Source organism: Bidens hawaiensis, unplaced genomic scaffold, assembly GCF_021521415.1.
Source record: "Bidens hawaiensis isolate Kalapana, Puna unplaced genomic scaffold, B.hawaiensis_p1.1 tig00052169_1, whole genome shotgun sequence".
NCBI classification, from domain to species: Eukaryota; Viridiplantae; Streptophyta; class Magnoliopsida; order Asterales; family Asteraceae; genus Bidens; species Bidens hawaiensis.
Genome location: NW_027499360.1, coordinates 1 through 14,331, shown reverse-complemented (window position 1 = coordinate 14,331; position 14,331 = coordinate 1). Strand labels below are relative to the sequence as shown.

General features: G+C 34.3%; 1 protein-coding gene across 1 annotated transcript; it reads left to right on the top strand.

Annotated features, from left to right (window-relative positions):
- The first annotated feature begins 9,125 nt into the window (after positions 1-9,125).
- LOC143599422 (MLO-like protein 1) lies at positions 9,126-13,565 on the top strand. The gene is made up of 12 exons (XM_077077381.1): positions 9,126-9,482; positions 9,581-9,638; positions 9,951-10,162; positions 10,795-10,911; positions 11,008-11,068; positions 11,708-11,802; positions 12,040-12,114; positions 12,200-12,288; positions 12,437-12,486; positions 12,839-12,879; positions 12,958-13,167; positions 13,261-13,565. The coding sequence occupies exons 1-12, from the start codon at positions 9,360-9,362 to the stop codon at positions 13,330-13,332; spliced, it is 1,203 nt and encodes a 400-aa protein (XP_076933496.1). The 5' UTR covers positions 9,126-9,359; the 3' UTR covers positions 13,333-13,565.
- The last annotated feature ends 766 nt before the right edge of the window (positions 13,566-14,331 follow it).

Below are 14,331 nucleotides of genomic sequence, written 5' to 3'. Positions count from 1 at the left end.
GTAAAATCTATAGAGTAAACAGAGACGACTTCAATATTATATGACACTAGAATCGTTCAAATACTATTCACATCATGCTCCTTAATTATCTAACTTGAAATTCTTGTGACACTTCAATTTTACAAACGGGTGCCATGTGAATCCGTCTTTAGTGAGCAAGAATCTGGTGTTTAGTGTTGACGTCGCTAGGATTTAATTGTTTGTGAAAGGCACCGGTTGTATCGATTTGTCACGTTTATAAGAAACATTGTACGAGTGTAAATAAGTCAAGTCTTACTAAGCGAAAGTTTAGCGTGTTTAAATAAGTCAAGTCTACCTATGCTTTCGTAGCCTTGAGAGCACAATCTTGGAAGTTACAGGACCACATTTTGCGTGATTGTTGTGTTGATGGGTTAGATTCTGATTTTGGGTGTGCAATGGATTATTTGTATAACTCTATTCCCGATCTTGATCTTGGCGGGTTCGCTAATAAGGACACCGCCCCCCCTAAAGCCCAAAAATGCTTTGGCGAGTGCCCTTTATAGTAAAACCGTCCAAAGTTTGGGAGAAAAGTTTGGCATGTCCTCTCGTCAGAGAGCAGTATTAGAATGTCTTCAGGCTCCTCATGCTCAAGACTTTTTGATTGTCACCCCTGTTGGAATCGATCTGCCCAAGACACATATTAGAGTTGATGTGGCTAGTACGTATTGATCCAAGTCGGGTCATACCCAATAACAAGCTAGACAAACGCCACGATATTTATTATTAGATATGATCTAATTAATAAATATCAACACTTATAATATTTGAAAAAGGTTTTCTAAATATTTGCATTTGTGTGTTAAATAAATTATATGGATAATTTATATTTTGAGAGATGTTATTTAAATTGGTTAAATAACATATTGCATATTACTTATGATATGTTTTATAACATAAATATTATAAGTAATATTTGCAAGAAATAAAAAGTGGATTTGAAATTTGGTGGGAAAATTCCCCCCTCTTCTCTCTCCTCCTTTTTGTTATTTCAAAGCATGCATGGTTGTTTATTGGGAGATCACTTTTCTTAGAGAAAAACAACCATACTCTCTTACACACACATTGCTCTCTCTCTCTTCTCTTCATTTCGGAACCGAGAAGAAGAAGAAGAACAAGGGTGTTCTTGCAAGTGTTGGATCCTAGCAACCTAGGTGTTTGTTGGAGATTGTCGGGTATACAAGCTTGAGGACTCCTTCTTTGGATTCTAGCCGTTCAATCTCATTCATCCTCTTCTTTCGGACTTGAAGGTAGAATGCTAAACACGCTATGGTTGTTTTGATAGCATGAATATTCGTATATGGATCCGGGCATTGGGTTTTATATAAAACGGGTTTTATATGTATTGGTAAACAAAATTTAAAATTAATTATTTCCGCTACGTTTTTCTATATAATGGGTTATATGGACTTTGATAATGTCACACCCTCAAAATCCACTAACGGAGTTTTACCGTCAGAGGGTGTGAACTGGCAGGATCGGAATCATCAGTTATAATCAAACCATAAAATAAAGTTTCAAAGCCATGAAAACGTTTACGAGTAATTAAATGCGGAAGCGTAAAAAAATCTTTAATCAAAAGTTGCGTCACGCAGGACGGCTTAAAACCAAAGATAACCGTTAAAAATAAGTTTGCAGGACAAAAGCGTTTTCAATCAATGCATGTTCCTAAACCGCGCGCCCGCCTCGGCTACCTGAGAATAACATACTAAAAGTGTCAACACAAGGTTGGTGAGTTCACAAGTTATATAAAAATAAATCGTTTAGCGTTTGCGTTCAGCGTTACAGCGTTACAGCGTTTTGCGTTAAGCGTTAAGCGTTTTGCGTAACCACGTTACGGCGTTTTGCGTTACCAGATAGTGTTATGTCAAATTATATATCGATAGGTAGCTAGTCTATACAACAAGTATTACTAAGTGTTCGACACCGAAGCTGACTCGTTTAGTAAGTGCCTTGTCACCAGGTCCTCCAGACCATGGTACGTGTTAGCCAAAATTACACCCGCTCGACCTCCAGTCGAGTTTAGCGTTGGGTGGGGTTTGTCAAACCCAGTAGTACTACTCAACAGTGACTCGCTATTCAAAATATTAACCGGTTCGATGTGTAGGACTTCAAATGTTTCGTTTGCCACTTAGCCTTTACAAGTGATATATAATTTATAACAAAATCTTAAATGCGTTGTGGAGTATGTTATCTCCCCCAAGTGAAAAGCGTTTGAAAACAGTTTAAAGAGGGGAAAGTGAAACTCACTGTTTGCGAAGAATTTCCCAAAATAAATCACCAAGATGCGCGTCACCGAAAAACTCTCTCTAACGTTCTAAAACAACAAAGAGATTTTTCTAAGTGTCGGAATATTATCGAGTCTCTAGACCCGGCACATAATACCTATGCACATAACATGTTTCGTGTTTCGTTTGTGAATCGTGTGCGACTTAAACAAGTGTTTTTGTGACACATTACATGTGTAAGCAATCATATACGTGTCATGTATTCATAACGTACGTCACTAGCAATTATTCCCCGTAAGGGCATTTTGGTCAACAAATAACAATTAACTAGCCATTATTCCCCATAAGGGCAATTTGGTCAAATCATGGCAATCAATTAGCAATTATTCCCCGCAAGGGTATTTTGGTCAAAACATAACAATTATATAACAAGTATCATATTTCATGCATTTTTTTACACAACTCAGCAGCTAGTTTCACCGAGACAGAAATCCTACTAGAAAGATTGTACTATTTCACCGATCATAGCATCTCAATTAATTTACCAAAAATCATCACAGAAGCACATATGTCTTAGGTTTCCAGAACATATTTTATTACATTTTTATTCCTCATAGTTTTCTCACAATCATCAAATCATTACAGCAACACTCATAACAGTCAAATTCATGCGCAACAAAATGTTATTTGCAATTCCCGTTAAACGAAAAATTCAATAAATGCAAGGCCACTTGGGTTAGGTTCCTAACTCAATGAGTCAACTTCCAGAAGTGGAACCAACCCAATTGGTCTCGTAGTTCATGAGATATAATATTTACAAAACAACCTAACAGCAGGTCTAACAGCTCAGCTTTGCACAACGTTTTTGTAAAATCATAAAAGTTAACTTCTACTTGTCCAAAAATTACAAATTTATACTTTATAGAAACTAGACTCAACCTAGTTTACTGCAGTACCAATAATCTTAACCAATTTTCACGTTTACACTTCGTTACAGTCACTTAAACATCATATACACATTCTGTCCAGAAACTGTTTGCATCCAAACTCCTCATAATAACAATCTATGAACTATCATGCACTCATATAACCCTCTAGACTCCATAAACACCATCCATGCACATCAATTATATATTACATACTTGATTAGGGTTTGTGTTTGAACTCCAATCAAAGACACAACAATTTACATGCAACAAGATTCAATCTAGTTATCAAATCATTATCAATCAACAACAATCATGTTAACTTTATACATACATGAAATCGGCTCATCTAGGGTTTTCAATTAACCCTTTAAACATCAAAATCAAGCAACAAGAATGTAAAGGATGATCAATTATACCTTCCTAGCACCTAGTTCTTCAATCAAACACTTGATTTGATGTTGTATGTGTGTGTATTGATGGACGGCAGCCAAGGGAGCAAAGGGTGGGGTTTCCGATCGGTTTTGGAGAGAAAGAGAATAATAAGTTAGGGTTAAGTGATTAACGTTATATTTATAGACATACAAGTTACACTCAAGTCCCTCCACTTTCAATTGTTGTTTTTCTAACTTAACTAACTTAGTTCTTGTTTCTTGTCTAGCATTACACACAATATAATCAAGTAACACATATGTTAACACATAATTATCACATAATTATTATGTTGACGTTTTTCGTTTAATCCTCAATCGTTTGCGTCAACTCGTTTGCGTTTCGGTGCAAATCCCGAAAGACTACACATGTAGTAAGTGTTAAGCGTCATTTAAACCCTAGTTTAAATGTAATGAAGTGTGTGTTATAGATTCAGTGATCTTAAGTTTGAATTGACGGAGTCGAGTTAACGGAGTTAACCTGAAATTGACGATTGTCACATCATTCCCATGTTAAAGAATTTTCGTCCCGAAAATTTGAGTCAAGTCGTGATGAGTGTCTGAAAGAGTAAGAAAAAAAATTTCAGTTTGTCATAGATAATCTTGTTAAAACCCAACAACCCCCATCGAAGGGTTAGGACAACACATGTCAGCAGTGGAATTCCGAGCCATTCTTAAATATCGGTTAATAATCCCCCTGTTCCCAGTTGATGAGCCCTGCCCGGTTTGTCGTAAGGCGTGTTTAGACAATTTTGGTGAACATGCGGTTCATTGCAAAGAACTCCCGGAATTTAAATATAGACATGATTTGGTCAGGGATGTCCTTTTTAACGTGTTAAAACGAGCGGGAATCTCGGCAAGAAAAGAGGCTCCTGTGAATTTCTTGTGTTTGGATGGGCCGGGGGGAAGCATGTTTGTGTGGACCTTACTGGGGTGTTCCCTCTTGTCGGGCTTAGGGACATCGGGTTTGTTGCTAGGCAGGCCGTGTTAAAGGCAGAAGCAAGAAAAATTGCTAAGCACGAGAAGGTGTGTGTGGAGAATCAACACGCCTTCATTCTTTTTGCTTTTGATACATTTGGGTCTCTTGCTCCCGATGCTGCTACGTTTCTAAAAAGAGTTCAGCGGGTCGTGCACAGTAACTCAACGACGCCAAAGAACGATAATTTTATTTTCAGTAGGATCGGTTTTGTCATTCAAAAGGGGGTGGCGGCGCAGCTTATTGCCCGCTTACCTGCCTTTATTGTAATGGATCCTTTTATTTGAAAAGAAAGATTTATATAAAAAAAAATCATTTGAAAAAAAAATTGAAAATTCTTGAGCTCAGACTTGGCTCTTTCGAGCTCTATGCGACTATGTTTAGAGCTCAACAACATTTAAATACCTTTTATTTTCATATCTATCAAGAAAATTTGTGGATTTCCTTCTTAAGATAGAATGAAGATAACTGAACTGCTCTGATCCAAATAACCGTTCAAAATTATAACAAGTAAATTGACCGTTTAATCTCTAATTTTGTCATCACATTCACACGTGTATCTATGTTCACAACTTCGTGTCTTGAGTCAAGTCAACTCTGAAATAAAGGACCATCAGCAATTGCATTCACACTTTGATCGGTAATATATAATCATTGAAAGATTCAAATTCACCAAGTAAATTATTCGTCAAAAAAATATATTTATAGAATAATCTTTTTTCTAAACTTTTCTGGACCATATTAGTTGCAATTTTAAACTAAAGAATGACACGCTTATAACAATTTTATTATTGTTAATGATGTGATTGATATTTTGAAATGGATCACCGTGACATGGCATTACACTCAAGTCGATCTCTACTTCTTTCTTCATATTAAACGGTCATATATGAATCTGAATCTCTAATTTCATCTCTATCTCTATATTTTAAAGATTTTACTATAGTAAATATTTATATATTGTGATTCATTATTCACATCTCAAAAATTTAAATATTGCACGGTAAACATTTCAGTTTGTGCTTTAGGTATTTCAGTTTGTATTTCAAATATAAAAGAAAAAAAAAGAAAGAATAAAGAAAAAAATATAAAGATAGAAAGACATGTGATCATTCACAATGAGGTCTCTCTATTATCTCAATCTCTAAATTTAGAGATTTTCTTTATTTTTTCATCTACATTTAGGTCTTGGTCTTTATCTCTATCTTCATCTTATAAATTTAGCTTTTTATGATAGTGATTTTATGAATACAAAGATTCTCTATTCATCAATCTCCATAAATATTATGTAAGAGTAGAAGAAAAAAAAATGTATGTAAGTGAGATAAAAAAAATGAGGTTAAATAAAAATTCAAACATAAATATATAGAAATGATATTAATTCATCATATCCAGTGAAATTCCATCAACGGCAAAACTATAAGTAGGGGCTGGGGAGGGTGGGATGTAGGCACACCATACCTCTATCCATATGGATAAAGAGGTGGCTTCCAAAGAGACCATCAGCTCTAGAATACATATGTCCGGGGCAATATATGGAAATCAAAGTCCAACAGTAAATACAATAATAATAATAATAATAATAATAATGTGTATGGAAAGAAAACACCATTATTGTGTGTGACCAGAGTAAGGTAAATAGATGCCCTAAAGTGTTCATTTCTTCCTAAAAACCGTTAACTTTAATTCTACTTCTTCAAAAATTCATATCCTCAACCATGTCCCCTGAGAGGTTTAGGTCTATCAGATCATATCTAATCTTCTCATCTCAAGTCAATTTAGGCCGTCCTCTACCCCTCATCCCCTTTATAGTAATGTTTTCTACGGATCTAACATGATTCGTCGTCTGTCTTCTCTTCACATGTCCAAACTATCTCAATCTCCACTCTCTTATCTTGTCCGATATGTTCGCTACTCCTAATCTCTCCCGACACACAATGTTTCTTATTTGGTCTAACCTTGTGTACCCACACATCCAGCGTAGCATTCTCATTTATGCTACCTCCATCTTCCGCACCTGTGCCTTCTTGATGGCCCAGCAACCTGTTCCATATAGCATTGCAGGTCTTTTAACTGCGACCCTATAAAATTTTCCCTTTAGTTTAGTTGGCAAATTCTTGTCGCACAATATACCTGTGGCTGCTTTCCATCTACACCATCCTACCTGAACTCGATGGGTCACATCACTGTCTAATTCCCCATTGCTCTGAACAAATGATCCTAGATACTTGAACTTCGTTACCTACGGAACCACCTGCCCTTCAATGGTGATCTGTGCGTCTTCATTGTCATTTACCCCACCAAAATCACAGTGTAGGTACTTCGTCTTAGAGCGACTAATTTTTAAACCTTTTGTCTCTAAGGTTGTTCGCCACTCCTCTAGCCTCATGTTTAGATCTCGTTTTCTCTCAACAATTAAGACAATATCGTCTGCGAACATCATGCACCACGGAAGCGCCCCCTGAATCGACTTTGACAACTCATCCAAAGCTACTGCAAAAAGAAACGGACTCAACGCTGACCCCTGATGAAGACCTACCTCTACGGGGAAAATGATGAGATGGAAAAACTGATGAAAACTTACTTACGTTGTTTGTACGTTTTCTTAAGATGGATCGCGAAATTTTATCCGGGTTATAATTTTCCAAGATGGAAATAGAGATTCCAAATGGAATGCTCGTAGTGGCGAACTGTGATCATTTTTATTTTGATCACGAGTGCGTGTTGTAAACTAGCCTTGTTTGTATGTTTTCATAAGATGTATCAAGAAAATTTTACTCATGTGGATGTAACTTTTGAGTCCAACTTTTTACATAGTCGAGTTAACGGATTTTGTTTTCCAATTTGAATTGGGCAAAAGAAAAAAAAAAACTTTTTTACAAGGATTGAATCGTACTTCCGTTGGCTTCTTAAAATGTCTATATAAAATGTCGAGTAATAAGAAGACATAAAAAAATATTGCTCTGAATGGTTAACGAATGACCACTTCATTACATGATAATTTTGATTTTATTTTTCATCAATTTTTTAAAGGCATCGACTTTCAAAAAAATAGAAAAAAAAATACCAAGTCAATCAAATAAGTGACACACCTGGCTAGGACGGGGCGTCGAACATCTTAATTTTTCAGAATGTTATTTGTATGCAAAAACTCTAATCGCCCCCATTAAAATTAATGTTAAGTTCTCTATCATTCCTCATAAAAAAGTTTTTGAAATCCATTACTGAATTTAACAGTATAAGTAACATACAATTTTCAAGAGAAGTACAGAATTGTTTGATCCGGTCCAAGTTCCAACCTTAGTGAGTCCCTCCCCTAATAAACGCTACAATATTGCAATCCACCTAATATATAAACCGAAATTATAGCGTCTTTATGCCAAAAATATTAATTAAAATCATGGTTGAAAAAATTGCGTCTAGACGTTGATTAGTCTACGAGTCATTCCCGAGTATTCCCCGCCTGCCTAAACCAAATACTAGGTGAGTCATCCCCGAGTACTCCCTGATTAATATCGAATACTCACAACTCCCCAATCGACTGAGTTGCCAACGCCTAGCAATTTCCGCAACCATGATTAAAATAGGTCAAGCTACGAGTCAAGTTATATATGTACATTACGAACATCACAATTGCAAAACAAGATTTTTACCCTCCTTTCTCATCAGAAGTTTTTATATCCGTTTATTGAAACTTTTAATAAATATATCATTTCAACTCTTTTTTCTCATCATGCGTATATCTACTAGTTGATACGTGATTATATAACCTGATCTGTGATACATAACTACAAAACATGTGTACATGATAATATAACATGATATATAATTATATAACATAGTAATCATATATGAAGGCTTACTTTTCTACATAAATAAGTCTTTGTACAAAAATTACATACATGCACACATATAATTAAGGAGATTTGCATTACAGTAGACTAAATTGTTACGAGAACAATAAGAACATACCTAAATTGTTGATGCGTTTTCCATCAGCGGATCATAGTTTAGCACTTTTAATATTTAATACACATTTCAATGTTTCCTAACAAAAAATCCATTAAACTAATTTGTTAATATTTTATTTCTCAATTTCATATGTTTGCCTACATATGTGAATGTTATGTGTAGGAAATATACCTACAAGCTACACATGACTTAGTCAATGAATATTATAAATAAACGATTTTTGTTTATTTAATTTTAAAAATGCTAGAAAATTAGATGAATAAGCATTAGATGAATAAGCATTGCATTTCAACCATATATTTTCTATATTATGTTATATTTTATTTCTTTTAATTGAAATTGAAAGATATATTTATACTATTTCTGTTCTCGCAAAAACTGGCTTCTGCGTGGAGCCTTCTAATGTATCATGGTATATATGTGGCCTCAGGTGAGGGTTTTCTTCTTATCGAAAGGCAAGTGCATCCCGACCTGGTGATTTTAGGCAATAAGTCATTTGAATAATTTATTGGTCGTTAAAAAATATATAAGATTTAAAAAGTTTGTAAGATATCTATTTAATTATCCCTTTTGTTAATAATGATATATGCTGGTTGGTATTTTAAAAAGACCAAAGTGACATGAAATGAATAGCGACGTATGAACTGTTCTTTGTCACATTAGTGAAATATTAAGGGTCAAGTGGCAGTGATGAGCTAAACTTAAGTTGTTGCAGATAAACACTATATATATACATACAATAACACGTTATTACTATATATCCACATGCCAAATCTGTAAGTTTGTGTAGACCTATTGAACTGAGTCCATGGCGGGTGGTGGAGAAGGCAACTCGTTAGAATTTACGCCTACATGGGTTGTTGCCGTTGTCTGTACAATTATCGTCGGGATCTCTCTTGCAGCCGAACGCGTACTCCATTTTACCGGCAAGGTTTGCTTGTTTGTTTTTAATTTTCCATTTTCTTTGATAATCAATGCATTATTTGGTGCTATAAAGTTAAGTTCTTGTTGAACCCTTTCTATTTTCAGAAATTAAAGAAGAAGGGTCAAAAGCCACTCTTTGAAGCCTTACAAAAGATCAAAGAAGGTATTTATATAACGAATCTAACATACTAAACATAAAAATAACTAGAATGCATGATTATTACAGTATTATTCATCCGTTTTGAATTAGATCGAGTAATTACATCACAAAAAATAAAGTCCAGTAATAATTTTTCTAGTTTAAAAACTGTAGAATAAATTAATTACTTTAGTGTTAGCTTAATTTCTCTATCGCTCTACTTATTTGTACATATATTCTCACATTAAGAGTTATTTGTATCTTATCCTTACTCTGTATAATATATATTATTCATTTTGGTTATATGCAAAGTAATCTTTGTTATCTTGTGTGTAGAGTTGATGCTTTTGGGGTTTATTTCTCTTTTATTAACTGTTTTCCAATCAAAAATCGTCAAGATTTGTATTAAAGAGAGTATAATGGAACACCTTCTTCCATGCTCGTTGAGCGATAAAAAAGAAGCCTCGAAGCCTAAACTCGAGGGTACGTCTCATATTCGTCATTTACTCGCAGGAGAAGCAACGGATGTCGGCTACTGTGCTGCAAAGGTAATAACTTTGGATTATATTGATTAGACAGAAGAATTGTAGCAAATTTAGCTACTGATTTGTGGCAATGTCCCAAATATAGTGACCACTTGGTCCACGTCTATTTTCTGTCGCAAAACAATGGCAAATTTGTGACGGTTTTTATTTGGTCGTTAAAGGTTTAGAAAATTAGTTTAAAAGTAGATACTCGGTTTTGAAACATTCGCAAAAGTAACATATAAAGTATATTAAGATTAAATTGTTTTCCGTCATAAAAATGACCGAAAATGCAAATAGAAAATAATTTAATGTAAAAACTAATATATGGTCTCAAAAACGTCGCTAATAGTTAGTCGTAAGATAGTCGCTTAATGTGGATTACAAGATCTAAATGGTCTTTTGCGTACAAGGAATGAAATGGTGGTGCATGTTTAATATTTTTGCTAATAATCTTCTTAATATCATATTAATGACTTGATTTACATATGGATCCCTACGTTATTACATTTCATTTAGGATTATAAAAATAGACGTAGTAAAACCTGTTTTTTACATACCTCTCGTTATTTGGGATCCAATTCACGTCTTTAGGCTTCTATTGAATCGAGAAATAGGTTTGATTTTAAATTTGTTTATACTTTGTGTACTTACAGAACAAGGTCCCACTTCTATCTCTTGAGGCATTGCATCAACTACACATATTTATTTTTATCCTGGCTGTTGCACACGTGATATTTTCTGTTCTTACTGTTGTATTCGGAGTGATTAAGGTTAGTTAAAATTTAACAATAATTAATTTATTCCATTTTTATTAATATTTTCACTTATTTGTTTTATTGCAAATATATGTTGCTGCCATGGGTTAGATACAAGCATGGAAGCATTGGGAAGAATCTATCACAAAAGATGACTTTGATCATTCTAAAGGTATTCGATTCAACCGGGTTTGATAACAAATTTTTAACCGGATTAGTAACTACAGTTTCGGAAAACAACAAATAAAAAGTCTGAGTTGGTTGGGTTGGCCAGATTGGCAGGTCTTAGCGGTTTAGTGGTTTATGGTTCGGTTTTGTTGGTTTTACGGTTTAAGCCGTTTTTTATTTTGGTTTTGAAAATCATCATATTTCAAAAGAATAAAGATGGTTAAAACTTACTATGATGACAATTTCAAACACGATATAAAATTAAATATATGATTTTGGGTTGTCATATCTAACTTGTTTAATAAATGTGCCATGTTTAGGTTGACTAATTAAACATATCAACACGCTAACCCATTTATGGCTCGTTTAATCCATTCTTTTACAACACATCAACTCGATTACTAGTTGCCAACATATTCGACACATTTAAATTAATTGGTTAAACAAGTCGTGTTCACATTACACAATTTTAAGTTTGTACAGGTTAGAGTTGATATTCTGACACCATTTGAACAACCATTCTATCAACCCGACACCACTAACACCCATGTTTCTAGCCGGATAGAAAAATGATCAAAGATAACTTAAGGAGCATAGTGCCTTACCTTTATTACTTTTTTTGATGATGTAATTTGCATTGCAGTTTTAGAGCATAAAGTGACACATGTTAAAGATAATGACTTTATTAAGAGCCGGTTCGTTGGTATTGGCAAGCGTTCAGCATTACGAGGCTGGCTGGTAATTCACCTTATTCTTCTTCTTATTATTATTATTATTATTATTATTATTATTATTATTATTATTATTATTATTATTATTATTATTATTATTATTATTATTATTATGTCTTAAGTCTCGGTATAAACTTTGTTAAAAGCCGAGTTGTACTTGTATCAATGTGTTATATTGAAAATAATGCATTATTTTTATATTTTGATTTTTTTGTTGACTGTTATATTTTGATAAACATTGCAGCGTTCTTTCTTCAGGCAATTCTATGGATCTGTCACCGAATCAGATTATGTAGCACTGCGTTTGGGATTTATTGAAGTAAGAATTTGAATACAATAATACACGAAGACACATTTCACAAGCCCCTATCTTATTTTGTTACATTTTTTTGTTTCTTTCGTAGACCCATTGCAAGTCGAACCCGAAGTTCAATTTTCACAGATACATGATTAGGGCTCTAGAAGATGATTTTAAGAAAGTGGTTGGAATCAGGCAAGTCATCATTTCTTTACATTTGAAACAACTTTTGAAGTTAAAAGGTCATCCCTTTGAAACTCAAAAAACAAAAAAAAAAGTATTTCAGAAGTAACATTTTAATGTGTTCATTTTGAATAAGGTTTTTTTTCTTTATTTCTTGCAGCTGGTATCTTTGGATATTCGTCGTAGTATTCTTGTTGTTGAACATTAACGGTATGCAACGTTTAATATTACTGACCATTTCTCAAAGTTGTTGAAATCTTTACTTGCATTGCGCTTTAAAGGTCGCTTGAGTTACTAAACAAGTCAAACGGGTTCAAAGTTGCCTAAACTGTATTGTTTTAATTCAAAAAACTTCTAAATATGATAATAATTAAAATTATTACTGATATACTACTGTGGTTTTACTTATATATATAAGCACACTAAATTCATATATAAATAGAAGTTCAATTTTTTGACAAAACGTGTTCCGGGCCAACCTGGCCCGACACTCTAAAACTACACTTGCAATTTCGTTATAGCATAAAATCAATGATCATACAATCTTGGATACATTTTGCAGGTTTGCATCTATACTTTTGGTTATCTTTCATCCCTTTTTTTGTAAGTACCCTAACTCATAGCTTAACATTGTTCAATTACTAGCTTTCATCATCATTGTCATTTTTTTTAATTTACCAGCTTCTACTTGCTGTGGGAACAAAGCTGGAGCACATAATGATTCAGTTAGCTCATGAGGTTGCTGAAAAACACATAGCCATCGAAGGCGAATTAGTTGTGCGTCCGTCAGATGATCATTTTTGGTTTCAACGCCCTAAAATCGTGCTTTTTTTCATACATTTTATCTTCTTTCAAAATGCGTTTGAGATTGCATTCTTCTTCTGGATTTTGGTACATTTTCTTTTCGTCTCGTTAAGCATATAAAGATATGCTGAAATCAATATTGGTTAACAGCTTAACACTGCTTTTCATTTTTAATAACAGTTTGAATATGGCTTTGATTCGTGCATAATGGGGGAGGTGGGCTTCATTATCCCACGGCTGGTCTTCGGGTAAATTATCTGTTATGTGACCATTTTCTTGCGTAAATATGCGCAATCGGTCTTGGGAAGTTGGGCCTGACCAAGAACAGCCCACAATAGATCTTGGGCCCAACCCAAGCATACAGTCGGTCTTGGTCCCAACCCATAAAACCTGCAGTCAGTATTGAGCCCAACCCTTAGAAGCCCACAATTGGTATTGGGCCCAACACAATCGGTCTTGGGCCAACCTAATATTGTTTCCGAATAATAGATACTATTTAATCTCATATGAGTTATTCTTACTACTTTTATGCTTTATAAAAGATATAAGAGGCATCCTTTTTTTCCCCTAACGACGAACACTTGGCTAAACCCAAGCTCCCAGGGGGTCTCTGATGTTGTTAGGCCTAACTCACCTAGTGGTATTTCACTCAAGCTTAAACCCATGATTATGGGTCTTTACTCTTTGTAAAATTTAATTTATTGAAATTTTCATCCTTAAGTTTTTAAATTAATATGTTATACTTCTAAAAACAAATTTCAAAATATACAATATCTTTTTATTCTTGATAAATAAAAACTATTAAAAGTTTTTATCTTAAAACTTTTTAAATATCTATATCCTAACTATAGTAAAAAAGTTGAAAAAAAAAAGATAGGACTGGCTCAAATCATATACCTTTGTTATATTCCAGGGTGATTATTCAGGTTTTGTGTAGCTACAGCACTCTGCCACTTTACGCACTCGTGACACAGGTACTTCATTTAAAGATCCATTTTTTGTAGTCGGTTTCTAATCTTTTTTTATTGTAACATCCAACTGTGATTTATATTCATGATCAATTTCTAGATGGGAACTCATTTCAAGAAGTCAATATTTGAGGAGCATATACATGCCAAAGTTGTGGGTTGGGCTCAAAATGCCAAGAAAAAGAAGGCCCAGAACGGTGGGAGCAATGGCCGGCCCAAGTTGGCCCAATTGTCTCCCCCTCAGCCGTTAATCAGAACCAAGAGTCCTAAACTTGCATTATCC

Bases quoted from the DNA above. Each gene is read 5' to 3' on its own strand.
- LOC143599422 (XM_077077381.1), top strand. From the start codon at position 9,360: ATGGCGGGTGGTGGAGAAGGCAACTCGTTAGAATTTACGCCTACATGG. The intron at 9,483-9,580 runs GTTTGCTTGTTT...TTCTATTTTCAG, and splicing joins TACTCCATTTTACCGGCAAG to AAATTAAAGAAGAAGGGTCA. The intron at 10,163-10,794 runs GTAATAACTTTG...GTGTACTTACAG, and splicing joins TCGGCTACTGTGCTGCAAAG to AACAAGGTCCCACTTCTATC.